The 26,562-nt window shown below is 51.0% G+C and overlaps 1 protein-coding gene across 1 annotated transcript in view; it reads left to right on the plus strand.

Moving 5' to 3' along the window:
• DYSF (dysferlin) overlaps nt 1-26,562 on the plus strand; it is a 71,255-nt gene that overhangs the window by 35,306 nt on the left and 9,387 nt on the right. The window contains 12 exon segments of the mRNA XM_053940403.1: nt 652-725; nt 4,417-4,479; nt 9,319-9,417; nt 9,982-10,110; nt 10,822-10,977; nt 12,231-12,322; nt 13,751-13,921; nt 14,800-14,942; nt 17,546-17,685; nt 18,497-18,585; nt 18,803-18,898; nt 21,407-21,548. Of these exon segments, the coding sequence (XP_053796378.1) occupies nt 652-725; nt 4,417-4,479; nt 9,319-9,417; nt 9,982-10,110; nt 10,822-10,977; nt 12,231-12,322; nt 13,751-13,921; nt 14,800-14,942; nt 17,546-17,685; nt 18,497-18,585; nt 18,803-18,898; nt 21,407-21,548 (1,394 nt within the window).

Here is a 26,562-nt window from a genome sequence, read left to right on the forward strand (position 1 = left end):
GGAATGGTTGGGTTGGGAGGGAACTTAAATACCATCCTATTCCACCTCATCCATGGGCAGGGACACCTCCCACTGTCCCAGGTGGATCCAAGCCCCAATGTCCAAGCTGGAATTGGGCACTGCCAGGGATCCAGGGGCAGCCACAGCAAATCTGGGAATTCCAGCCCAGCCCCTCCCCACCCTCCCAGCCAGGAATTTTTTTCCCAATATTCCATTGAAATCTCCCCTCCTTCAGTTCAATCCATTCCCCCTGTTCCTGGCACCCCATGTCCTTGTCCCAAGTCCCTCTCCTGACTCACTGAAGCCCTGGATGGGATGGGGATCATGGGATTGGGATCATGGAGATGAACTTTGGATGGTGGGAAGGGTCTGGGATGAGTTTGGGATTGTGGAGATGAACTTTGGATGGTGGGAAGGGTCTGGGATGAGTTTGGGATTGTGGCGATGAACTTTGGATGGTGGGAAGGGTCTGGGATGAGTTTGGGATTGTGGAGATGAACTTTGGATGGTCTGAGGGTTCTGCATGGGATTGGGATCATGGAAGTAGGGTCTGGGAAAAACTGGAATCACTCCTGGAGGTTGATCCCAAGGTTTTTGGGCTCTGGGATTCCCAAATCCCGGGATCACAGTGCCACCCCGCTCCGGTTGCAGATGACGTCAGCCTCACGCCCAGGGACGACGTCCTCATCGACATCGATGACAAAGAGCCCCTGATCCCCATCCAGGTATGGAAAACGCGCTGGGAAGCTCCCGGATTCTTTCCATGCTCTGATGGATCCGGTGAGGCTGGATCCGAGGTACCGATGTCAGGCTGGATCCGATTGGATCCATCCTTTTCCAACTTCCATGTGTTTTCCCTCCCTCTCCTCACCTGCACAACCCCAAACTCCTCCTCATTCCCTAGGCTGGGAATGAGGGGCTGGATTTGCTTTCCCGATGGAGAGAAATCCATGCCAGGTTCTTCCCAAGGAAAGCAAAAATTCCTTGAGGCTCCGTCGTCCTCGCTCCATGGCCGGGTCTCCTTTTCCCAGTTTGGCTCCTGGCTTGCAGGAATTTTACTGGACTGGGCTTGCAGAATCCCGAATCCATGGTGGTGGGAGCGGGGAATTGGTGCAGTTCCAATGATTTTGAGAGATCTCAGCATTCCCTTGGGAATGGATGAGGATGGACACACCCCTGGAGCTTCCATTCTTCCAGAAACTTCCCGTATCCACAGCCCTCGGGTTCCTTCTCCAGCAGAAGGAATCTTTGGGACAGACATGTGCCGAGCTGTGTGTGGGATGCACGGATCCCGAGGCGATCCCGGTGCCTCTGGAGCAGCTGGGAATGGTGTCAGGAATGTTTGGTGGATCTTTTCCCAGTCTCCCATCTCTTGGTGGGATATCAAGGGCCGGAATTTCCCTTCTCCCTGTTCCTGGATGCCACAGGGCCGGAAAAGCTGGAGTTTCTGGAAGGAATCTGACTTCCAGGTGTTTTCTGCCTCAGTTTCCCTGGCAATGAGCAATTCCAGCTATGGACGAGCTGCTTAATCCAAGATGTCCAACTTGGGCATGGATCCTCTTCCTTCACGTCCTTGGTGGTTCCTGGGGGTTTCTATTCCCAAGGATTTTCTGGTGCTTTTGGATATTTGTGGTGTATCCCAAACCAAGCTCAGGCTGGGTCCCACATCAAGCTGGGAATCAGGAATTTGGCTAATTCCCCAAAAAATTGTAGATGTGGCCCTGCTCATTCCTGCTCATTCCAAATCCTCATCCCTAGAAGTGTCTGAGGCCAGGTTGGATGGGGCGTGGAGAAGCCTGGGATAGTGGGAGGTGGGGAAAAGGACATGGAAAAGGTGGGATGGGATGAGATTTAAGATCCTTCCCACCCAAATCATTCCATGATTCCGTGATCCTATTCACAGCTCCATTGGGATCTTGTCCTGAAACCCTTCAGCCTCCACTGGGAATGGGACAGGAGAATTGGGAAAAGTTGGCTCCAGTGAAAAGTGTGGAAAGCAGCTCCCGAAATTGCTCCTGATTGGAGCACTGGGAAATTGGGAGAGCTGCCTCATTCCCTCATTTTTGCTTCCCATTTAAGGATTTATCCTTAAAATTTACAGCTGGGCTTCGTCCTTTATCAGGGAAGTAACTGGAGCTTGTCCATGGAAAACATGGAATTTGGGAATGGGACTTTTTGTAATAAAATCCCCTGGACTTTTTAAGTCCAGGACAGAGAAACTTGGGAGAAAACTGAGGGAATAATGTGGGAATCAGTGGGATCCCAACTTGAGATGTGGAGCTTGATCCCAGTTTCCCATGACCCGGATCCGGGGTTTCCCATGATCTGGAATCGGGATTTCCCACGGTCCAGTGCAGGAAGTGCTCGGACATTCCCATTGGTGGGATTCCCAGTTTTTCCAAGTGGTCAGGATGGGGGGAACACCCTGGGATGCCCAGAGTGGGATTGGCCATGCCCACGATTCCCTAGAATCCTCTGCTCCGACTTCCATGATTTATTAATGGAAAACCACACTGGTGGCAAACCTGCTCCATTTTTTTTCCTTTGGGAATAAAACCTCTGGATAGAGACACACCTCCCTTTATACACCCTGGAGCTCTGGGACCTGCTCCTGGGAATTCAGGATCCCATCCTGAAGATTCCAGAGGAAGGAATGAGACAGAGCTTTGGAATCCTGGAGCTTTGTTCCCTGGGATAATTTTATTGGAAACGTCTCCAAACTTGGATCAAATTTAAGGGAGAGTTTAAACAGCAGGAAAAGGGGGAGAGGGATGTGACAAAACCATTCCAAAGTGGAAAATTCCAGCAATTTTTCCTGGAAAAAGCATTTCCCAAACAATTCCCCCTGCCACCAATGGATTTCTTCAGTTTGACCCCAGATTCTTCCTTCTCCGTTTGTTTCTTTCCTTGTTTTTCCTGTTATTTCGGGAAAGAAGGGAGCTCCTTCCTGGAAAGCCAACCCAAAATTCCCACCTCGGAATTTTGGCCCTGGAAGCTGCTCCTCTCCTGGAGGTGGGCATGGATTGAGGCGTGGATGGACCATTGGGATCATTCCGCCCATCTGGGGCCAGATTTGGCAGGTCAAGGAGCAATCCCGGCTCCTGCTCCGCTTTCCTGGGAAAAGGGATGGATCCCAAGCCAGCAGCTCGTGCTCAGGGCTCTTTGGAAGCAGGAGCCAGGATTTTTCATGGATGCATTTCCTTGTGTGGCTCCGGAGTTTTTCTCCCTCCTTGCCAAGCCTGGCTTTGGTCCCTGCTCCGAAGGATGGTTGGAACAAAGGATCCCTTTGTTGCTTTCCCTGGAAAATCAGGAAAACAACCAGAGGTGAAATCCCTCTGCTCTGAGGTTCAGGAGCGCGTTATCCATCTCATCTGAGTGGGATCAGAAGTTCAGCTGGAGTTTAAAACCAGTTTAAGTGCACGGGAATCACATCCCGGTCATTCAAAGTGAGGAAAATCCTAAAATCATGGAAGAGTGATTTTTCCTGGCTAATCCGGTCTAGTTTGGTTCCTTGGGAAAAGGACATGGAGCGGGGTTTTGGATAGGTGGAATTTGTGGAAGAGGCTGCTGGATCAGGCCTTGTCCTGCCTGCTCTGCTCCCGGTGTTTTCCGAGGGTTCATTCCCATGGGAAGAGGCTTGGGAAGGACTTCCAAAGCGCCATGGGATTTGTTCTGTCTGCTCATGGATAAACCAGCTGGAAAGGAGCTGCTCCCGGCAGCGTCTGGGAGCCGTGAGGAAATCTTAGTGGAAAATGATCCTCAGGGAATTTTTTCCCTGTAGAACAGCTGGAAATTGTGGAGTTTGGCCCAAGGATGCCGGTCTGGATCTGCTGGGATCAGAGCAGGGTTTTGGGGACAAGCTTGAGCTGGATAACTGGGAATGCTGTCGGGATTGGCCTGATCCTCAAACCTGGCTGTTTTCTGGGAAGAACCTCTCATTCCTCCCCTTTTCCACATCCAAGGGATCCTTGGAATCCTGGAGCAGTGCTGCCGCTTCCTGCCCACGGAAGGGATCCTGGGTTTTGGTTTGTCCAGGCTTGGACCTGGACCTTGATCCTGAGAATTCCCAATCCTATTCTAAATCCCCCTGGCTCAGATCCTTCCCTGGATTCTGGGATAGCTCCCTGGGTTTGCAGCCCTCGATATCCAGGGAAAAGCCTCTCCTCCACTGGGAATTACTAACAGCTTTTCCATATTTTTCCCCTTTAATATCCCATTTTTCCTCTACCTCATTCCAGCTGTTTGCCGAACGTCCCTAAAAACAAACCCTGCGCTCATCCCAAATTTGCCTCCTCCCAGGAAACCCCAGGGTTGGGAATTTTAGTTTGGATTAATCCCTTTAATTGTTGCTTTCGCTGCTGCGTGTTCATCCCGGTTCCCGGAATTCCTTGGATAACGGATCATTTTAATTTGTAGCTTCCCGAGGGTTTGACGAGCTCAGCACTAATTAACATCCCGGATTCCCGGGCCCCGCCTCATGTAGGTATCGCTTCTGTTCTAATTGCTAATTAATCGCTTAATTAATTAACCGCTTAATTAATGACCTGAGTCCATCAGAATACGAGGATAAAGATGGAAGGAGGTGTTTTCCTTCTGGGAATGATCCCCCTTGCTCCTTAGGAAAATGGCAATTCCAGCTGTCTGCCAGTGTGCCCTTGGGTTTTCCATTCATTCCGAAGGGAATGAGGGTGGTTTTGAAGGAATTCCATCCCCAGCTCTGGGATGCCAGCACAGAAAGGACGTGGAAATGTGGGATCAGGATGATCAGAGGGATGGAGAAGCTCTGCTGGGAGGAAAAGCTGGGAGAGCTGGGAATGTTCCCTTAGAGAAGGGAAAAATCCAGGGAATCCTCAGAGTCCGATCTTGGCAAGGAATTCCTGGCTGGGAGGGTGGGGAGGGGCTGGGCTGGAATTCCCAGATTTGCTGAGGCTGCCCCTGGATCTGTGGGAGTGCCCAAGGCCAGGTTGGATCCATCTGGGATAGGGGGAGATGTCCCTGCCTGTGGAAAGGGTGGAATGGGATGGGATTTAAGGATCCCTTCCCTCTTCCTGCACCCTTTGTGTCTTTTCCATGAGAAAAGCAGATGCTGGGATTTTCCCGGGTTTTATACGGAGGGCAGTGGAGCTGCTTTGCCTTCCCAGGGATAACACTCCAGAGGATCAATTCCCTTAATCCCAAATTCATCCTGATCAGATTCCCCATGGAATCATGGAATGGTTTGGGTTGGAAGGACCTTAAATCCCATCCCATTCCACAGTTTCCATGGGCAGGGACACCTCCCACTATCCCATGTTGCTCCAAGCCCATTCCAACAGGGTTTTGGACACTTCCAGGGATCCAAATATTGTCCAATGGATGGATTTTTCCATCCCAGAGAGGTGGCAGTGCTGGGATCCCAACTATGGAAGCAAAAATTCCTGAAATAACCCCCCATCCCGCTGTCCATCCGCATTTTTAATTTCCATGGATATGTTTTTGTTTTAGGACAAACAAAATCCAGGGAAAAAAAAAAAAGGGAGGGAAAAGCTGCAGAGCATTAATTTAAAATCAAACTACAGGAATATTAGGTGGGAATAAACCATCCCATTGCCCAGGTTTTTCCAGGATCCTTCAGGAATGGGAGACAATGTTTGCAGAAAGATGGGAATGTTTCCTTGGGAAAACCATCCTGGTTTGGAAAACTGAGTTCCCACCTTCCTTCCCGGCTCCTTCTCCTTTATGGCTCAGGAGCTCTGCATAAAAGCAGGAGTTGGGAATGAGGCCCAGGGGCTGCAGCTGGGGAAATCTTGGAAAAAAGCTTTTCCAGCCAAAAAAAAAATCCAGCTCCGTGCGGAGCGTGTGAGGGAGGTCCTGGATTTCACCGGGATCTGCCTCCGGCTGGGGTGTTATTGATGATGGGGAAGAGTTTACACTGCCAGAGGGATGGGTGGGATCTTGGGATGGAATTGTGCCCTGTGAGGGTGGGGAGGGGCTGGGCTGGAATTCCCAGATTTGCTGTGGCTGCCCCTGGATCCCTGGAAGTGCCCAAGGCCAGGTTGGACACTGGGGCTTGGATCCACCTGGGACACTGGGAGGTGTCCCTGCCCATGGATGGGGTGGGAATGGGATGGGATTTAAGGTCTCTTCCCACCAAAACCATTCCAGGATTCTGGAGTTTCTCTGCTCTGGAGCCAGGCTGGGAGAGCTGGGAATGTTCCCCTGGAGAAGGGAAAATCCAGGGAATCCTCAGAGTCCCTGAAGGGGCTCCAGGAGAGCTGGAGAGGGACTGGGGACAAGGGACAGAGGGACAGGAGGCAGGGAATGGCTCCCAGTGGGAAAGGGGAGATTGGGCTGGGATCTTTTGAAGGAATTGCTGGCTGGGAGGGTGGGGAGGGGCTGGGCTGGAATTCCCAGATTTGCTGTGGCTGCCCCTGGATCCCTGGCAGTGCCCAAGGCCAGGTTGGACATTGGGCTTGGATCCACCTGGGACAGTGGGAGGTGTCCCTGGATGGAAATGGATAAGTTTTCTGGTCCCTTCCCATTCCATAATTCCATAATTCCATAATTCCATAATTCCATAATTCCATAATTCCATGATTCCCGGGCAGCTCCCAGAGGAGAGGAGCTCAGGAGGGCCTCGTGGACACCTCTGCTCCTCCATTCCCTGCCGAGGAGCCCTACAACGCGGTTACTCAGCCGTTACTCCGCCGTTACTCCAGCTCGTGCTGCTTTCCAAATCCCCCATCCCAGGACAGCTTAACGGAGCCGAGCGGAGCCAGTTCCAGCTGATCCATGTCTGTAAACTATTTGGGATAATTGGTTGTTTGCTGTGCTTGCTCCTTCCAAATCCAAGCCCGCATTTCACGGCTTCTCCGGTTACTGCTCCTTGGAGGAGCTCTGGGTGTTGGATGGCTCCTCCTGGGAATGGTTCCCATCCCAGTGCTGCCCCCCCCCCCCGGAATGTTCCTGATGGTTTTGATATTCCCAGTTGGGAGCCAGCCCATGGCACTGCCACTGGGGAGGGGGGAAAGTATTCCCAGAGAAAACTCTGGGATTTCCACAGTTAGGGTTTGTAGAATCATGGAATGGTCTGGGTGGGAAGGGAATCTGAAAGCTCATCCCAGTTCCATGGGCAGGGACACCTCCCACTATCCCAGGGTGATCCAGGTTCATCCCAGCCTGGCCTTGGACACTGCCAGGGATCCAGGGGCAGCCACAGCAAATCTGGGAATTCCAGCCCAGCCCCTCCCCACCCTCCCAGCCAGCAATTCCTTCAAAAGATCCCAGCCCAATCTCCCCTTTCCCAGTGGGAGCCATTCCCTGGCTCCTGTCCCTCTGTCCCTTGTCCCCAGTCCCTCTCCAGCTCTCCTGGAGCCCCTCCAGGGACTCTGAGCATTCCCTGGAATTTTCCCTTCTCCAGGGGAATATTCCCAGCCTGGCTCCAGAGCAGAGCAACTCCAGAATCCTGGAATGGTTTTGGTGGGAAGAGACCTTAAATCCCATCCCATTCCCACCCCATCCACAGGCAGGGACACCTCTCACTGTCCCAGGTGGATCCAAGTCCCAATGTTCAACCTGGCCTTGGACACTTCCATGGATCCAGGGGCAGCCACAGCAAATCTGGGAATTCCAGCCCAGCCCCTTCCCACCCTCAGAGCCAGGAATTTTTTCCATAAAGGAGAAATTCTCCTTCCTCCAGCCATGCTTTGTTCCAGGAACTGCTGCAGCTCCTGGAATGATGGCATTGGGTGAAATGATCCTGTTATTCCCAGGATATCCAAATGATGGGTCCCTCTTGGGAAAAAGATTGGAATTCCAGGGTGGTGAGAGGGAAGAGGGATGGAACAGGTTTACACAGACAGGAAAACTCTGGATAATCATGGCAACAGCTTTCCAGATGGGAATAAGCTCCTTTTCCAGGAAAATTTCCGGATTTGGTCTCTTGAGGTTAAATTTATCGACAAGGGGTTCTCACCTGGGGGTTGTGCCCAGTGGGATCCATGAAAAAGCTGGAAAGGGAGCACAGATCCCAGTCTCAGAGATCGTCTAGGCCATGGATAAACCCCTGGAGATGCTTTGGGATACCTGGAGGGAATTTTATCCATCCCCTGGATAAAGGAAATTCCTCAATCCATCCTTTGCCGATGCATTGGTTTCCATGGCTTTCTCATTCCCAAATGGAGTCATATCCAGCACCATTAACATTCCAGCCACTCCCCTTCCCTCCTTTTATATGTTTTCCCTGTTTTTCATTGGAATGTCGGTCAAAATCCACCAAAATCTCTAATCCAGCTCTTTCCCTTGGGGCTGCAGAGGATTCTGTGGGTAAGTCCTGGGATGAATCCAAGCGTTTTCCTTGTATTCCAATACCTGTGGAATGTCACGATGTCCGAATGGAGCCTTTGAAACAATAAAATGGGAAGTGACAGAAGGAAAATTGGGATTTCCTGCCCCCCCCAAGAAAGGAGGTGGCGGAAGCCTTGGAGTGAATTTCTGGAATATTCCAATTAAATCCAATGTCTATCCATTAAATCCCGCGCCGTTAGCTTCCCATATAAATCCAATAAAATTCCATTTGGAATCCTCCGTGAGGTTGCTGAGCTGGAACTCTGCGGCCTCCTAAAAGGAGACATCAGGATTTTCCAGGAATTTTTCATGGATTGCCAGCAAAGTGGTCTCAAAAACGGGATTCCTATAAAATCCATGGAATATTGAGCCGGCATGGCCTGTATTTCCTCCTGGAATGGTTTACACTGGGAATAAGGCAATGGGAGTTGGTGAGACCTGAGGTTTTGTGGGATTTTCCCAGTTTTTTTCATCCAAGGGTTGTGTTGTTCTGGAGACCTGAGCACCGTTGGGTTTTAATGGAAAGATGGGAATTGTAAGGATTTATTCATTTATCCACAGGTTTTGTTGGGATGGGGAGGTTGGGAGGTGCTGGGATACAACCAGGAAGTCAATCCCTGTCTCCCAGATCCCAGAAATTTCCAGGGAAAGCCTAAAATTGGGGCATTTCAAGCTGTTAACACCAGAGTTTTTGGTTTATTCCCTGCATGGAAATCCAGGAAAACCACCCCCCGAGGCCAAAAATTCCCTAAAAATGCTCCAAATTCTTGGAATATTCTTCTTGGAGCTCTACCTCATCTTCCCATGAGGAATAATCCTCTTGGGAATATCCGCAATGGCTGTAACACCCGGATTTGGGCTGGGAGCATCCCAAAAAACCTGGAAATCAGGGATGGGGTTGGTGCAGGGTTCGCTTCCCAAATCTGGGAGCCGATGCTGTTTTCCCGTGATTTATTTGTGGAAAATGAGTAACTTTGGGATCTCTGGCTGCAGGAGGAGGAATTCATCGACTGGTGGAGCAAATTTTATGCTTCCACGGGAGAGAGGGAAAAATGTGGATATTACTTGGAAAAGGGATTTGACACCTTGAAGGTGAGTGAATTCCCTTGGGTGTGGATCCTTGGAATTCCACTCTTAACGGTTTCTTTGGGATTTTCAGCTTTTTTGTCCATCCAGGTGCAAAAAAACCAAAACATTTCCCCCAGGTGTGGAAAATTCCGTTTCCTGAGGAAAAGCCTTTTGAGAAACTTCCGGAAATTTTCCCTCGGGAAGTGGTGGAGGGAATGGGGAACTGCCACACTGGGAAGGGTTTGGGAATGAGGAAAGTCAGGGATTTCTCAGGGAGGAGGGAGATTAAGGCACAAGAAATGATAAATTTAATGCAAACTCCCAAATAGGGAAGATTTTGGTTTTAAGGAAAATATTCCCAGCTGGAAGATCTCTATCCATGAAAAACCCACCAGGAGACCTTGGCTTTGTCTGGGTCTTTGGGATGGGCTGGAATTTATTGTGGGATTCCCAAATTCTCCTCTTTTCACCGCTCCAGAGGGAAATAAAGGGGAGAATTCCCAGAAATTTCTCCCCGTGGGATGAATTTTCCCAGGATGGAGGAATTTGGTTGGAATTTTTTTCTCTGCTCCATCTTTTCCTCCTCAGGTCTACGACACGGAGCTGGAAAACATTGAGGAATTTGAGCATCTCTCCGACTTCTGCCACACCTTCAAACTGTTCCGGGGGAGATCCCAGGATTCCAGCGACGACCCCTCGGTGGTGGGGGAATTCAAGGTGGGATGGGCCCTCTCCCCGTGGATTGTGTCCGTAGGGGTGGGAATTGTGGGATCTTTAAAGTCCTTTCCAGTCCAAAGAGTCCCTTGAGTCCAGGAATTGTGGGAGTTGTGGAATCCTCATCCATGGAAGTGGCCAAGGCTGCTTGGAAGGGACTTGGAGCAACCTGGGATAGTGGGAGGTGTCCCTGCCTATGGAAAGGGTGGGAATGGGATGGGATTTAAGGTCATTCCAGAATCCATTCCAGGATTCTGGAGCCCCTCTGCTCTGGGAAAACTGGGAATGTTCCCCTGGAGAAGGGAAAATTCCAAGGAATCCTCAGAGTCCCTGAAGGGGCTCCAGGAGAGCTGGAGAGGGACTGGGGACAAGGGACAGAGGGACAGGAGCCAGGGAATGGCTCCCAGTGGGAAAGGGGAGATTGGGCTGGGATCTTTTGAAGGAATTGCTGTCTGGGAGGGTGGGGAGGGGCTGGGCTGGAATTCCCAGATTTGCTGTGGCTCTCCCTGGATCCCTGGCACTGTCCAAGGCCAGGTTGGACATTGGGGCTTGGATTCACCTGGAATCAGGGAAGTTGTCCCTGCCCATGGAATGGGATGAGCTTTCAGCTCCCTTCCCACCCAAACCATTCCATAATTCCACGATTCATTCCGGTCATTCCAAGCCTGCTCCCATCTCAACGTGTTTTTCCCTGGATTCCTGTGTCCTTCCCAGGGTTCTTTCAGGATTTACCCTCTTCCCGACGATCCGCGCGTTCCGGTGCCTCCCCGACAATTCCAGCAGCTCCCGGCCAGGGGACTCCAGGAATGTCTGGTCCGGGTTTACATCATCCGTGCCTTCGACCTCCAACCCAAGGATTCCAATGGGAAGGTATCCCAGTGGGAAAGCTCCGGGTTGGCTCCTGTAGTGGATTCTTGCAACAGCTCAGCCCTTCTTCGTCAAAATTGGGTCAAAATTGGTCAAAATTTACAAATTTGCCCTAAAATTTAGGAATTTGTTCCTGTTTTCTGTCCCCACCTTGGAATATCTGGGGATTCCAGGGGGAAATTCTTCCTTTGTCCGCTGTGATTTTTCAGGATTAGTTCCATGAGTTTTGAGTTTGGCTTTATTTTGTGGTGTGGTTTTTTTTGGTGTTTTGGTGCTGAAGGGAATAAAATCCCGTTTTTCCCAAAATTCCTGCTTGCAAAGGTTTGCTGGTGTGGAAAGGAAATTCTGGGAAAATGGAAATTGTGTAGGTCCAAAACTCCCCAAAACTCAGGGAAGGGAAAATTTCCTTTTTAGTTATCTTGGTTCCACTGGAAAAGAGGGGGAAAATATAAGGAATACTTTGGGAAATATATAAGGAAATATCTAAGAAAGATAGATGGGAAAATAGTAAATACACATGGAAAATTTATGGAAAAATAATGAATAGACATGAAAATATATGAAAAAACATATGGAAAAAGTATATGGAATATGGGAAATATATATGGAATATCTGGGAAAATAGATGCAGAATTCCAACCACTTTTGTATTTTCCCCGTTTTTTAAAATGGGTTTGGAATGGAAGTGTTTAATTCCTAAAAAATTTCCCATGAGTAATTCCTGAGGATTAAAAAGAAGGAAAAAAATATGGGAGCTTTTCCATTTAAAACCCCAAACCATTGGGAGCTTTTCCATTTAAAACCCCAAATTGATCCCAAATTCCCCCTGGGATGGGAATTTTACGGAGGTTGATCCCAGCCCAAGGAGTACCTGGGTGCTCATTCCATTCCCTGAGCGCTGTTTCCCCGTCCATTCCTTAAAAAACAAATCAGCAGGAAAAGGAAAATCTGGGAGAAGTGATGAGAAAACTTGGCCTGAGAGTTTTCTCCAGGGAATTCTTGGATGTGACTGGGATGGTGGATCCCTGTAGATCCAGGTAAAATCTTTTAGGTGGAATTGGATCTTTCACTTGAATTTTTTTTTCCTTCTCCTGGCAAAAAACCCAACTTGATTTAAATTCCACACTTTCCAAGTTGGTGCTGAATTCCCAGAATAATTTTATTTGGGAGAGGAATGGGATTTGGAACAACCTATGGAAAAGGGTGGGACTGGAATCCCATGGGATTTTTGTGTTTCTTTCCATGCCCACCTTCAGTGTGATCCTTACGTGAAGATTTCCGTGGGGAAGAAATCCATAAATGACCAGGAAAATTACCTTCCCTGCACTCTGGAGCCTGTCTTTGGGAAGTAAGTATGGATTCCGTTTGGTATCCATGGAATTTCTTGGATGTCCTATTGAGGGAATTGTGCTGGGCCAACCGGAACTTCCCATTCCAACACCCAATTCCAGGTTGGAGCAACCTGGGATAATGGGAAGTGTTCCCTGCCCACGGCAGGGATTGGGAATGGGATGGATTTTAAGGTTTCTCCCATCCCAGTTTATTCCATGATTTCCTTGGCTCTCGTTCATCAATCCCTGGGATTTCTGAGCAGTGGACTGGGGAGCTGGAATTCCATAGTGGAGGAATCTGGATCATCCCATTGTTGGGAAAGAGTTTGGGGAACTTCTCCCCATCCAGGAATTTTGATCTAATGTCTGAAGGAAAAATATGAGGAATGGGGAGGAATGGGACACATCCACATGTGCTGGAAAAGGATTATCCATGGATAATTCAGTTGTTTCCATCAGAAATGGGATAAAATTCCAAGGATAATGGTTTGTTCAGGGAAAAGGTGTTTGGCAAGGCTGGAAAAGGAGAAGGGAAACTGAGGAAAGCTCAATTCCATGGGGTTTTGTTCTCCCAGAAAATCAGAGAATCATGGAATAGCCTGGGTTGGAAAAGACCCATAAGGATCATCGATCTGACTCCTTCCTCCTTCCCAGGACAATCCCACCCTGTCCCTGGGAACGCTGTCCAAACGCTCCTGGAGCTCTGGCAGCCTTGGGAATGTGGCCATTCCCTGGGGAGCTGTTCCAGTGCCCCACCACCCTCTGGATGAGGAATCTTTTCCCAATATCCAACCTAACCCTCCCTGGAGCAGCTCCAGCCATTCCCTGGGCCCTGTCCCAGAGATCGGAGCCGCCCCTTGGGATGAGCTCCAGGCTGCCAAAATCCGGGACTTGGGGCACAAGCAGGGATTAAATCCCGCTTCCCATAAAATCCACCTGATTTTCCAAGGCTACTCCCACCAGTCCACGCCACCAATGCCGGGACACCTTCCCAAAAAAGCAAGAGGAAGAGGGAGATGAATTTAAATGGGATCTTGGCAAGGAATTCCTGTCTGGGAGGGTGGGGAGGGGCTGGGCTGGAATTCCCAGATTTGCTGTGGCTGCCCCTGGATCCCTGGCAGTGCCCAAGACCAGGTTGGATCCACCTGGGATGGTGGGAGGTGTCCCTGTCTATGGGTAGAGTGGAATGGGATGGGATTTAAGATCGCTTCCAACACAAACCATTCCAGAATTCTGGAATCAGACTGGGAATGTTCCCCTGGAGAAGGGAAGGCTCCAGGCAGAGCTCAGAGCCCCTTGCAGAGCCTGGAGGGGCTCCAGGAAAGCTGGAGAGGACTCTGATCCATCCCATCACTGGTGGGTTGGGATGGGGTGTGGGTCCATTCCCATGGAATTCCAGCAGCCCGATCCTCTTTTCCCAAGCATTTCCCTGTTCCCATTTCCAGGATGTTTGAGCTGAGCTGCACCCTGCCCCTGGAGAAGGACCTCAAGGTCACCCTCTACGACTACGACCTCCTGTCCAAGGATGAGAAGATCGGCGAGACCGTCATCGACCTGGAGAATCGCTTCCTGTCCAAATACGGCGCTCGCTGCGGCCTCCCCCAGACCTACTGCGTGTGGGTTCCTCCGTGCGCTTGGAATGTCCGGGAATCCCGGGATTGGGATGCTGAGGGGGCCACGGGATCACAGCAGGGATGTCCGGGGGGACCTGGCTGAAGCCGCGCTTCCCAGAGTCCTGGTTCTCATCCAGGGAGGTCCTGTTCCATCCCTGGTGGCTCCTGGTGACCTTGTGCTGAGGACACCCCCAGAGATGTGGCTTTCCCATCCCAGGAACTGGAGACTGGGCTGGGATCTTGGCAAGGAATTCCTGGCTGGGAGGGTGGGGAGGGGCTGGGCTGGAATTCCCAGATTTGCTGTGGCTGCCCCTGGATCCCTGGCAGTGCCCAAGCCAGGTTGAACATTGGGGTTTGGATCCACCTGGGACAGTCGGAGTTGTCCCTGCACATGGAAGGTGTGGAATGGGATGGGATTTAAGGTCACTTCCAACCCAAACCATTCCAGGATTCTGAAGCCCCTCCAGAAGGCTGGGAGAGCTGGGACTGTCTAGTCTGGAAAAGAGAAGGATCTGGGATGACCTTTGAGCCCCTTGCAGGGCCTGGAGGGGCTCCAGGAGAGCTGGAGAGGGACTGGGGACAAGGGACAGAGGGACAGGAGCCAGGGAATGGCTCCCAGTGGGAAAGGGGAGATTGGGCTGGGATCTTGGCAAGGAATTCCTGGCTGGCATTGGGCTGGAATTCCCAGATTTGCTGCGACTGCTCCTGGATCCCTGGCAGCGTCCAAGGCCAGGTTGGACACTGGGCTTGGAGCACCTGGGAATAGTGGGAGATCTCCCAGCCCACAGCACTGGATGAACTTTAATGTCTGTCCAACCCAACCCATTCCACAGTTCCATGATTCCATGATTCCATGATTCCATGATTCTGTTTGGTTTCAGCTCCGGCCCCAACCAATGGCGAGACCAACTCCGCCCTTCCCAGCTGCTCCACCTCTTCTCCCTGCAGCACAACTACAAAGCTCCCACCTACAAATCCGACCGGATCATCTTCCGGGACCAGGAATACGTCCTCTCCGAGCTGGGTAAGATGTCAGGGACGCTTTGGGATAGCCGAATTTCCTTGCTCCAGAGAAAGGGATGGAGGTGGATGTCATGGAGACATCACCAGGTTTGAGTGATGGCATTGTCCACATCCTCCTCCTCTCTGTCCACATTGGCTCTGAGCCATTCCCAAGCTTGGCCGTGCTCTAAATCCTGGGACTGAACCTAGACCTTCAATCCAGGAACGTTGACCTTGGGTTTGTGGGAAGCTCCAAACTGATGTTCCAATTTCACAGAGACATCATGAGGATCATTATGGAGGCCAGGATTGGGTAGTGGACATGTCCTCCTCCTCCTCCTCACTGGCCATGTTGGCTCTGGACTATTCCCAAGCTTGGCCGTGCCCCAAATCCTGGGATTGAACCCACACCTTCAATCCAGGAGCATTGACCTTGAGTTGGACCAAACCCAAAATCCCTGGACGGGGAGCGAGAAGCTCCAACCTGATAATCCAAGTGCTGCCAGAGCCAGAAAGAAGAGCAACTCTTCCACTGGAATCTCATTTTGGGAATGGTCACTAGAGGGAGACAACATCCCACACACAGACCTGGGAATTCTTTTGGGATGTGGGGGAATGAGGGAAAAACCCAACTTCTACGAAGAGGAGAAAAGACCTGGACTTTTGGGGAGGAGTTTTTTGTCTGCCCATGGCACCTCCCCCTGACCCAACATTCCCGGGGCAGGAGGGTTTTTTTTGGGAAAACGCTGCTTTAAGGCACAAAAAGAGGAGTTTTCACCAGGAGGAGGTGAAATCCCTCCGGGTCTGGCCCAGGAGCTGCAGTTTGGAATCATGGAACGGTTTAGGTTGGGACCATAAAGATGATCCCATTCCACTCCCTCCATGGGCAGGGACACCTCCCACTATCCCAGGTGGATCCAACCTGTCCTTGGATACTTCCAGGGAACAAGGCGCAGCCACAGCTTCTCTGGGAATTCTCTTCCAGGGCCTCCCCACCCTCAGAACCAACAATTCCCAATATCCCACCTAAATTTTGGTTGGATTTTTTAAGGCCACCACACCCAGGATGTCACCAGAGACGCAGAACAAGGCACAGCCCAGGGCTGATCCCTCTCTTGGGAAACAAAGCACAAATCCCTTCAGGAATTCCAGTTTTCCCCTGGGGAGAAGGGAAGCAAGGAATCCTCATGGAAAAGTTTTCCCGGGAGAGCTGGGGAGGTGTTAAAATGTGTCCCCCCTGTGGCAGCGCCTGCTGTCACCTTCTCCGGCTTTAACGGCAGCGAGTTCAAACAGCAGAACAAAGCCCGAGCCTTGACCCGGAGCAGATCTGGAATCCAGCTGCGAGCTCCGCAGCTGGACTGGGAATAAACTGGAGCCGTTAAACACGAGAGCCGGGATTTTACAAGCCCCTCCCCCTGGCCTGTTATTCCATAACTCCCAGATTTTGTTGTTCTCCGAGAGGGGCTCGTTCTTTTCTCGGCGCATAAAGCCGCACGTGTGCGCACACGCCGGAATTCCAGGGTTTGGGAAATGGTTGGGAATTAGCCCAGGTGGCTGGAGTTAAGTGTGTCCTTGCTGAGGAAGGAGATGGGATACCTCACTGGGATTTGGTGGAGTTGGAATGATATTTATGGAATGATATTTATGGAGCACGTTGTGTTTCAATTGTCCTGGAAGGTGCACGACCAGAGTGGGGTGAAGTCCACCAACCCCAGCCTGGGATTTTGGGATCGTTTGGGTCGGAGTCAGAGAAACAAGGAATCTTTTAGGTTGGAAAAGACCTTGAAGATCCCAGAATCCCAGAATTCAGGTTGGAAAAGGCCTCCAAGATCAAGTCCAACCTTGTCCAAGTGTCCTGTCCAGTAGTTCCTTGGACTCCTCCAGGGGTGGGGACTTCACTGCATCCCTGATATCCAAGGATAGGGCATCATGTTCCATCCCAGGAATGGGATGGGGAGGCAGGAGTTGTCCATTGGCTGTACTGGGATGGATGGATGGATCCAGACCAGGAAGAGAAGGCAGGAATGTCCATTATTGAGGAATCTTGGCCCATATGTGGCAGGATCAGGGGTTGGTGTGGAGTAGGTCAGGCAGAGGAGATAATTCCAGGTCTCCTGTGGATGGAGAACCACAAATATCCTGGTGGGACTGGAGCAGGGACTTGGACCGGAGTAGGAACTCGGAACAACCCCCAGGCTGTGCTGGTGGTGTCTCCATGTCCTTTCTCCTCCTCCCATTCCCCTCTTTCACCCCAAATCCCACAGAGAAGAAATGGGATCCCTCATTCCTGTCTGCCCAGCTGAAGATCCTGGATGGATTTAAACTGTTGGGAGTGGGAACATCGGCAGAGGGTTGATGGGAATCCTGATTTCCGGGACTTTAGGAGAGCTGGATTCATTGGATTCTCCTTTCCATGGGATCCAACTGGATCCTTGCATGTTTCCCTGGCTGTGATTTGTGAGGTGGTTGCACAAGGGTCTCCATGGGTTTTCCCACTGGGAATGGTATCCCTGTGCCCAGCAGGGTTTGTGGTGATGGATTTGGGAATGGAGGCTGCGCTGCTCCAGCTGTTCCGCGCCAAAATCCATCCCTGTGGGATTCACTCTGCTCTCTTCCCTGTGGCAGAAGATGGAAAACCCCCGAATCCGCACCTGGGGCCGGTGGAGGAGCAGCTCGCCCTGGCCGCCCTCCGGAAGCAGGGATTGATTCCGGAGCATGTGGAGACCCGGCGCCTTTACAGCCCGCTCCAGCCGGACATCGAGCAGGTGGGTCCTGGAATGTGGCCGGGATGTGCCCAGGAGCGGCGTCTCCTGATCCAGCCGTATCCAGTGGGAGAATGCTGCCGGGAATGTCTGCCCTGGGATACGGGATGTTCCCAGGGACGGGAGGTGGTTGTTCCCTTCAGCATATGCTCCAATTTTTAAATTAAATGTAACTTAATTTAGTTTAATTTAATTCTACATTTTTGGTCTAAAAGTGCTACTCAGAATTCTTCTCCCAGAATCCTGGGATCACTGAGGTTTGGAAAAGCCCTCCAAGGTCATGGAGTCCAAGCTGTGCCTCATGCCCACCCTGGCACTGAGTGCCACATCCAGGAATTCCTTGGACACCTCCAGGGATGGGGATTCCAAACCTCCCTGGGCGCTTCCAAGGCCTGACCACCCTTTCCATGAGGAAATTCCTGCTGATGTCCAACTGGAGCCTGAAGCCATTCCCTGAGGCCATTTCCCTCTTGTCCTGTTGTTCCCTGGGATCAGATCCCAACTTTCAGGCAGTTGTGGAGAGCCAGAAGGTCACCCCTGATCCCTGTTTTTTCCAGGCTGAGCCCCTTTCTCAGCTCTCTCAGCTTTTCCTGGTGCTCCAGCCCCTTTCCCACCTCCCTCAGCGACTCCTCAGGATTTACATCCATCAACACATTCCCGACTATCCCTCAAATAATTTAAAAATAACCTTTAATGCCCCTTTTCCATGGAGGAATCCTCCCCTCCCACCCAAGGGTCCCAGATCTCCCTGGGGAGGTTCAGGTGTTCCAGTTTGGAATCTCCCAAGGTTTCAGGGCTCTGTTTTTCCATGCAGGGAAAGCTCCAGATGTGGGTGGATCTGTTTCCCAAATCCCTGGGACATCCCGGCCCCCCTTTCAACGTCACTCCACGCAAAGCCAAGAGGTAACTTCCCCTTTCTTCCTCATCTTTTCTTTGGGAAAGGAGTTGGGAATGCTTGGAAGCCTCGGGTGGGGATGGATTCACCCATCTGGATGAGGGACAGGTGTGGAATAATCTCCATGAAAACAGCTCCCGCAGGGAAATCCATCAGTGGGACAACCGGGCTTCCAGGTGGATGAGTTTTCCACCTTCTCATGGTTTTATTCCCGGGATTTTCCAGGTTCTACCTGCGCTGCATCATCTGGAACACCAAGGACGTGATCCTGGATGACCTCAGCATCACCGGGGAGAAGATGAGTGACATCTACGTCAAAGGGTGAGTGTCCTGCTCCGGAGCCTCCCGGATTCCAGAGGCTGGAGGTGCAGGAGCAGCAGGGAAGGAGTTAAGGTGGTCCTTGGATTGGTATTGCTGGGATAGACTTGGATTCTGCTGGGATGGAGGGACCATCATGGCTCTCCAGTTATGGATCCGTGAATTTCCAACTGTGGATTCATATCTTCAAGTACGGATCCACACTTCTCCAACCATGGATCCACACCTCTCCAAGTATGGATTCACCTGTCCAACTATGGATCCACCTCTCCACCTATGGATCCCCACCTCTCCAACCATGGATCCACACTTCTCCAATAATGGATCCACACCTGTCCAACTATGGATCCACCTCTCCAGCTATGGATCCCCACCTCTCCAACCATGGATCCACACTTCTCCAAGTATGGATTCACCTGTCCAACTATGGATCCACCTTTCCAACTATGGATCCACCTCTCCAACCATGGATCCACACCTCTCTGACTATGGATCCACACCTCTCCAACTATGGATCCACCTCTCCAGCTATGGATCTGCACCTCTCCAGCTGTGGATCCACACATCTCCAACTATGGATCCACACTCTCAAATCATGGATCCACCTCTCCAGCTATGGATCCACACATCTCAGGCCGTGGATCCACACATCTCCAGCCATGGATCCACACCTCTCCAATTATGGATCCACACCTCTCCAATCATGGATCCACCCTTTTCCAGCCATGGATCCACACCTTTCCAATTACAGATCCACACCTGTCCAATTATGGATCCACACCTTTCCAGCCACGGATCCACACCTCTCCATCTCTGGATCCAGAGATGTGGAGATGTGTCTTTTTGGAAGACACGTCTCTGCTGAGCTCACAACCTTTTTCTTGACACCTCTGGGATGATCCCATGGCAGTATTTTTCCTTGGACTACTTGGATTTTTCCATAGTGGGATAAGATGTGGGAGCAGCCTGGCCATGGGGAGAGGAGCTCGTTGTCTGCTCATTCCCAGCTCCTTTCCTACGCTCATAGGTTGGATTATTTGCATGGCTGCTTTCTTTGGAATTCCCTTTATTCCTGGAAACAGCCCCTCTGGCACCTTCCCTTCCCTTCCCTTCCCTTCCCTTCCCTTCCCTTCCCTTCCCTTCCCTTCCCTTCCCTTCCCTTCCCTTCCCTTCCCTTCCCTTCCCTTCCCTTCCCTTCCCTTCCCTTCCCTTCCCTTCCCTTCCCTTCCCTTCCCTTCCCTTCCCTTCCCTTCCCTTCCCTTCCCTTCCCTTCCCTTCCCTTCCCTTCCCTTCCCTTCCCTTCCCTTCCCTTCCCTTCCCTTCCCTTCCCTTCCCTTCCCTTCCCTTCCCTATTTAGGATTTATCTTGTTTCCAATGGTGCAATCCCAGCCAAGGGAGTTCCTTTTTTTTGTGCTTTTTTGGGATTTATGGGCAGGAAGAGGTGGGATTTGGGAGCAGACTGTAAATCCCTGGTTTACAATCCCTGTAAATCCAGAATGCCGTGCAGTTTTCCTGGTATTCCCATCAAGTCTGTTGTTATCAGCTCCGGTTGAGCTGTTCTGCGTCTTTTGGGCCTCCTAAAAGTTGTGCTGCTGGAAAAGTGGGATCATCCAGGGGTTGCTGAGATCCCTTTCCCAATTTTTAGCATCCAAGAAAGTCCTGCAAGGCTTGAAATGAGTAAAGCCTTGCTCAGCTTCCACATCTTCCAGCCCAAAGGAAAGTCATCCTGAAAAACCCTATTGGGAATGGGTGAAATGATCCATTTGTGCCTCAGGATCTACCTATGAATTGGGAATCCTGTGGGGAATGTTCTTTCCATCCATCGCTGCCTCTGGAACCTAGAAATCCTAGATTGGGTATTAGGGAAAAATTCTTCATGGAAAAGCTGTCGAGCAGTGGAAAGGGATTTCCAAGGAATGTTCAGGTTGAGAGTTCTGGGAATATTCGCCTGGAAAAGGGAAAACTCCAGGGAGAGCTCAGAGTCCCTGGAGGGGCTCCAGGAGAGCTGGAGAGGGACTGGGGACAAGGGACAGAGGGACAGGAGGCAGGGAATGGCTCCCACTGGGAAAGGAGAGATTGGGCTGGGATCTTTGCAAGGAATTGCTGGCTGGAAGGGTGGGGAGGGGCTGGGCTGGAATTCCCAGATTTGCTGTGGCTGCCCCTGGATCCCTGGCAGTGCCCAAGGCCAGGTTGGATGGGGCTTGGATCCACCCGGGATAAGGAAAGATGTCACTGTCTCTGCCTGGGGTGGGATGGGATGATCCTTAAAAGCCTTCCATCCCAAACCATTCCATGATTCCATAGTTCTGGACTTGCTAGCCCCAGCACTGATTCATCTCCCAGCTCTGGGACTGCTGCATTCCCTCTCCCATCTCCAGGTTTTCCCCACCCCCAGCAGCCACCGGGATCGGGAATATTCCATTTCCCACTCAGGGACGTTGTGACATTGGGCGAGATCCCAAATCCTTGCCACGATCCCGATTTCCCATGGGCTCTGTTTGTCCCTGGCAGGTGGCTGGTGGGACACGAGGAGAACAAGCAGAAGACGGATGTCCACTACAGATCCATGGGAGGAGAAGGGAATTTCAACTGGAGATTCGTCTTTCCCTTCGATTATCTCCCGGCAGAGCAGATGTGCCACGTGGCCAAGAAGGTGAGTGGTCCTGGATGGAATTCCTGCATCCTCGTGGGAATCCTGGGGTGCAACGGGAATTTCAGACTTTCACAAGCAGAGCCGTGCAAAGCTTGGCCTATCCATGGTGTTGACAGCGAAATTTTGGGAATTTTGCTAAAAAATCTGCGTTTAGAAGCAAAATGGGGTTGGAATTAGAGGTGATTTTTTTGGACAAACTGATCCCTTTGGGAAAGATTTATCCAGGCTGGAGCAGGAGAAATATTGGAGCAAGTGTCCAAATGCTCTTCGACAACAGGGATATTCCAAAGCTGAAGATGGAGATTCCATGGGGATGGTTTGGTGGGAACCTTTGTTTTCCAGCATGGAATAACAGGTGTCGTGCCGTTCAAAAACTTCCTGAAAAGGCTAAAAATGGGAAAAGGAAGGAGCTGACTCCAAATTCCTGATGGGAACATGGGTTGGGATGTGTCACTGGAAGAAAAGCTTTGGATTCAGGGAGAGGATTGGATTGGGAGTTGAAGTAGATGGGTTTTTTTGGATGGGATTTTGATCCCCTTGTTCCTCCAGCTGCTCCAGGTGTTCCTTGGATCAGTTCATGGGAATTGCATGGATGGAAGCAAACAGGAATGGGATCGGGATGGGTGCATGGAATGATGCAGGGGAAAATTGGATGATGGAAATGATGGGAATTAGGGAAAACTGGACACCAAACAATAGAGGAGATCAATTAATTTAAATTTCCTTCACCTGGAGATTAAAAGGATTAAGAGGAACAATCCAATGGAAATTCCCTATCCATGTCAGGGGGTGGAACTGGATCATCTTTAAGGTCCCTTCCAACCCAAACCATTCCATGATTCTGTGATTTTTGGCTCTTTGTGGTCTGTGGACAGCAGGGAAAATCCCGGCTTCCTGTGGCACCTCCCTGGAGGCTCAAAGTCCTTCAACCATCTCATCCCGAGCCTTCAGCCCTTGAGGATTTGGGACATCAGCAGGAATTTCCTCATGGGAAGGGTGGTCAGGCCTTGGAAGTGCCCAGGGAGGTTTGGAATCCCCATCCCTGGAAGTGTCCAAGTAATTCCTGGATGTGGCACTTCAGTGCCAAGGTGGACATCGATCCCGAATTGACCTTGATGATCCTGGAGGATTTTCCAACCTCAGTGATCCCATGATCCCATGATCCCTGCTCCCTGCTTTTGCTCAGCCTCAGTATTCATGGAATATGAGGTGCCCAAAGATTCCTGCTTGCAATGGGACCATCCCCAAAACCCACTGTGATCCCCAAAAATCCCCTGTGATCCCCAAAAACCCACCGAGATCCCCATCCCATCTTATTTTCCATGGAACCAGTGCCTCGGCCAGGAAGATGCCAAGCAAATCCCCCATCCCAGACAATTCCCAACTTCCAAAGCCCTTGCTGGGCAGTTCCAATGATTGACAGAATCCCAGCCGGGCCCATTTCACGCTTCATATCCCACAAATCCCAAGTACAGGGTGTACTACATCCAATTATCCCACTTGGAAAAAGCCAAGACCCCCTCCATAAACCCCTTTAAGCAAATCCATCCCGCTGTGCCGATCTGGAATCTTTTCCCACCACATGGCTTCCAATGCTGGATCCGAAAATAAACACCTTGTAAAAGCTCTCTGTAAAGGCTAGAATAATGAAGGAAAAGCCGGGTGGAGCATTCCGGCCCCGGGAATTTTTTGATCTCGCCATGTGCTGTTTGAACTCCAGCTTGGTTCCTGCGGCCGTAAAAATCCCGGCTGGAAAGGCAGGCGCTGGAAGGTGGAATTTCAATCAAAGGTTGGGAGCGACTGTGGGGCATTGGGAGCTGCTCAAAACCACCTGTGCCTAACCGGGCCGGGAGGGAAAGAGTTTTCCAATGGTTCTCCTTTGTTTGCTCCGTGCCGGAGCTCCCAGGAGCGTGGCCAGGTGGATTAGGAATCATGGAATTATGGAATAATTTGGGTGGGAAGGGAGCTTAAAGCTTAGCCACTTCCATCCAGGGACAAATTCCACTATCCCAGAGTCTCAATGTCCAACCTGGCCTTGGACATTCCCAGGGATCCAGGGGCAGCCACAGCAAATCTGGGAATTCCAGCCCAGCCCCTCCCCACCCTCCCAGCCAGGAATTCCTTCAAAAGATCCCAGCCCAATCTCCCCTTTCCCACTGGGAGCCATTCCCTGGCTCCTGTCCCTGCAGACCTTGTCCCAAATTCCAGCTCTCCTGGAGCCCCCTCCAGGCCCTGCAAGGGGCTCTGAGCTCTGCCTGGAGTTTTGCCTTCCAATTCCAGCAATCCCAACTCTCCCAGCCTTTCCCACGGCAGAGCTGCTCCATCCCTCTGATCATCCCGGTGCCTTTTCTGGGTTAATCCAAGAGCTCCAGGTCCTTCCCATGCTGGGAATTCCAGAGCTGGAATTCCTGTAGGTGAGGACTCCATGGGTCATCCCAAGTCAGGTTGCAAATACTGTCTCCAAAAAAAACCCAAGGATGCCCCTGGATAAGATGGTGTCCATGTTATTTTGGTCTGATGGGAACGCCTGGGGTGCTTGGTAGCCTGGAAATCCAGGGAAAACCATTGAAAACCCAGGTGCTGCTCTTTTCCCTGCTTTTCTGAACCCTCCAACCACTTCAGGATGGTTTTCCGTAACTTTCCTGCCTGGATTAATGTTATTAAGATTTTTCTTCTCCTTCTGAGAGGGGAATTTCTCCCAATCCCGAGTTTCCAAAATATTTTCATGGAAGAGAAATATTCCCATCTTTAGGACAGCTCTTCAGAAAGCATGGAAATGCTTTTTTAATGCTTTTTTCGGCATTCCTTTCAAATTTCCATCTTTGTTCCTGCTTTTTTTGGTGCCATCTTTCTCTTCCAGCCCTGGAAAATTCAAACCATGTTGGCTGCATGGGAAGAGCACATTCCCAGGTTTTTGAGTCCTGCAGGAAAACAGTTTCTGGGATGGAAACCGAGAAAATCATGGAATGATTTTGGATGGAAAAGCCTTCTAACACCACCAGCTCTGCCAAGGCCACCACTGACCACGTCCCCAAGTGCCACATCCAGAGGGTTTTTAGATCATTCCAGGGATGGACATTCCATCATTTCCCTGTGCAGCCTCTGCATGGCTGGAAAACTCTTTCCATGAATGAATTTTCCCTAAAATCCAGCCTAACTTGGAAATTTAAACTTTGGATTCCCAGTTAAGCCTGTTACGGGATGGGTCATGGGACAACCAGGACAATCCGAGGTCACCTGGATGTGGATCCCGGGCATCCACGCAGGAAAGAGCTCAGATCCCACATCCCACAGGTGCCACGGGGTGGAAAATGCATGGAATTGGTTTTGGAACGTTCAGCTTCCCGTGCCAATTCCAGCAGCAGCTGGATGTGGTTGCAAAATCCGGATCTGGGAAGTTCTTTAGGGTAGGAAAGGGTTTGAATGGAATGTCGGAGCAGACGGCATCTCCATGGATGTGCCGGGTCCGGCTTTGGGATTCTTATGGATATGGAGGGGCTGGAGCATGTCCAGGGAAGGGAATGGAGCTGGAGAATTCCTGAAGGAGCTGGGAAAGGGGCTCAGCCTGGAGAAAAGGAGGATCCAGAGGGACCTTTTGGCTCTCCACAACCTGGAATATTTGAACCAGGTGGGAGCTGGGATCTGATCCCAGGGAAAAACAGGACAAGAGGGAGCAGCCTCAGGCTGTGCCAGGGGAGGCTCAGGTTGGACATCAGCAGGAATTTCCTCATGGAAAGGGCGGTCAGGCCTTGGAAGTGCCCAGGGAGGTTTGGAGTCCCCATTCCTGCAGGTGTCCAAGGAATTCCTGGATGCGACACTCAGTGCCAAGGTGGGGATTGGGCACAGCTTGGACCGAATGATCCTGGAGGGATTTTCCAGCCTCAGGGATTCTGTGACATCCAAGGGGAGTCTCCTGAATGTCCCAAATTCCTGCAGGATGCACCTGAAATGGGACTTTTTGGGAGCAGACTTCCTCTCCTTCCCAAAAATCAGGTTTCCTCCTTTGTATTCTGGAGCACATCCACAGTCCAGGAGAAATGCAGCCCTGTCAATACTTTCCCAGGAATCGGAGCCGATTTTTTCCCTGCTGCTTTATCCACAAAAACCCATTAAATATCCCAGAGCCTCCCCTCACTTGGAAAACAAACCCCCAAACAATAATTCCAGCCTTTTTTTCCCCGTGGCTTGGACAAGGCCGGGATATAAATTTCACGCTCCGGGTTGTTTTTATAGGGAATGTTCGGAGCTCGATTTAATCATGGAAGTGAATTTCACGCTGCCTTGAAAGGGACCCATAAACTTCACTCGGCATCAAATTCCCACTTCCCAATTCCCTGTTCCTTTTCCTGCCTTTCCAGCGGAGCTCTGGGTGTCCCCCAGCTGGACAGGGCTCGGAGCAGGAAGGTTTTGTGTTCTGCAAAGTGATATTTTATGGTGTTTTTCCATTAAAAAAAAAAAAAACAAACCAAAAAACCAGGGAATTTGGAGAGATGGAGCATTGAATTCCCACCTGGAAACGGTCGAGCCCCACCTGAGTTATCCCTGGAATGCCGGGATGTTGTTCTGAGGGATTCGGATGCAGAGAGCGCAGAGCCAAGGTTTTGTTCCCTTTTTTCCTTGGACATTTCAGTGGGAAGGAGGGAAGGTGGAATCCCAAAGTCTGCTGGGTTTGCCAGCAGTTCCGTGGAATCGTGGAATGGTTTGGAATGGAAAGGACCTTAAAGCCGATCCAGGGACACCTCCCACTGTCCCAGGTGGATCCAAGCCCTGTCCAACCTGGCCTTGGACACTTCCAGGGATGGGACAGCCACGGCTCCTCTGGGAATTCCACCCCAGCTCCTCCCCATCCTCACAGCCTGGAATTCCTTCCCAATATCCCATCCAACCTTTCCTTCAGCTTCATTATCCCGAGGGACACGGATCCAGATGGGATAGGTGGGAGATGATCCCGAGTGCGAGGTTTTCCTCAAGTTTGGCTCTGCGTGGATGGGAGGGGGCCATGAGAAATTCCAAC

This window comes from Vidua chalybeata, chromosome 4 (assembly GCF_026979565.1).
Source record: "Vidua chalybeata isolate OUT-0048 chromosome 4, bVidCha1 merged haplotype, whole genome shotgun sequence".
NCBI classification, from domain to species: domain Eukaryota; kingdom Metazoa; phylum Chordata; class Aves; order Passeriformes; family Viduidae; genus Vidua; species Vidua chalybeata.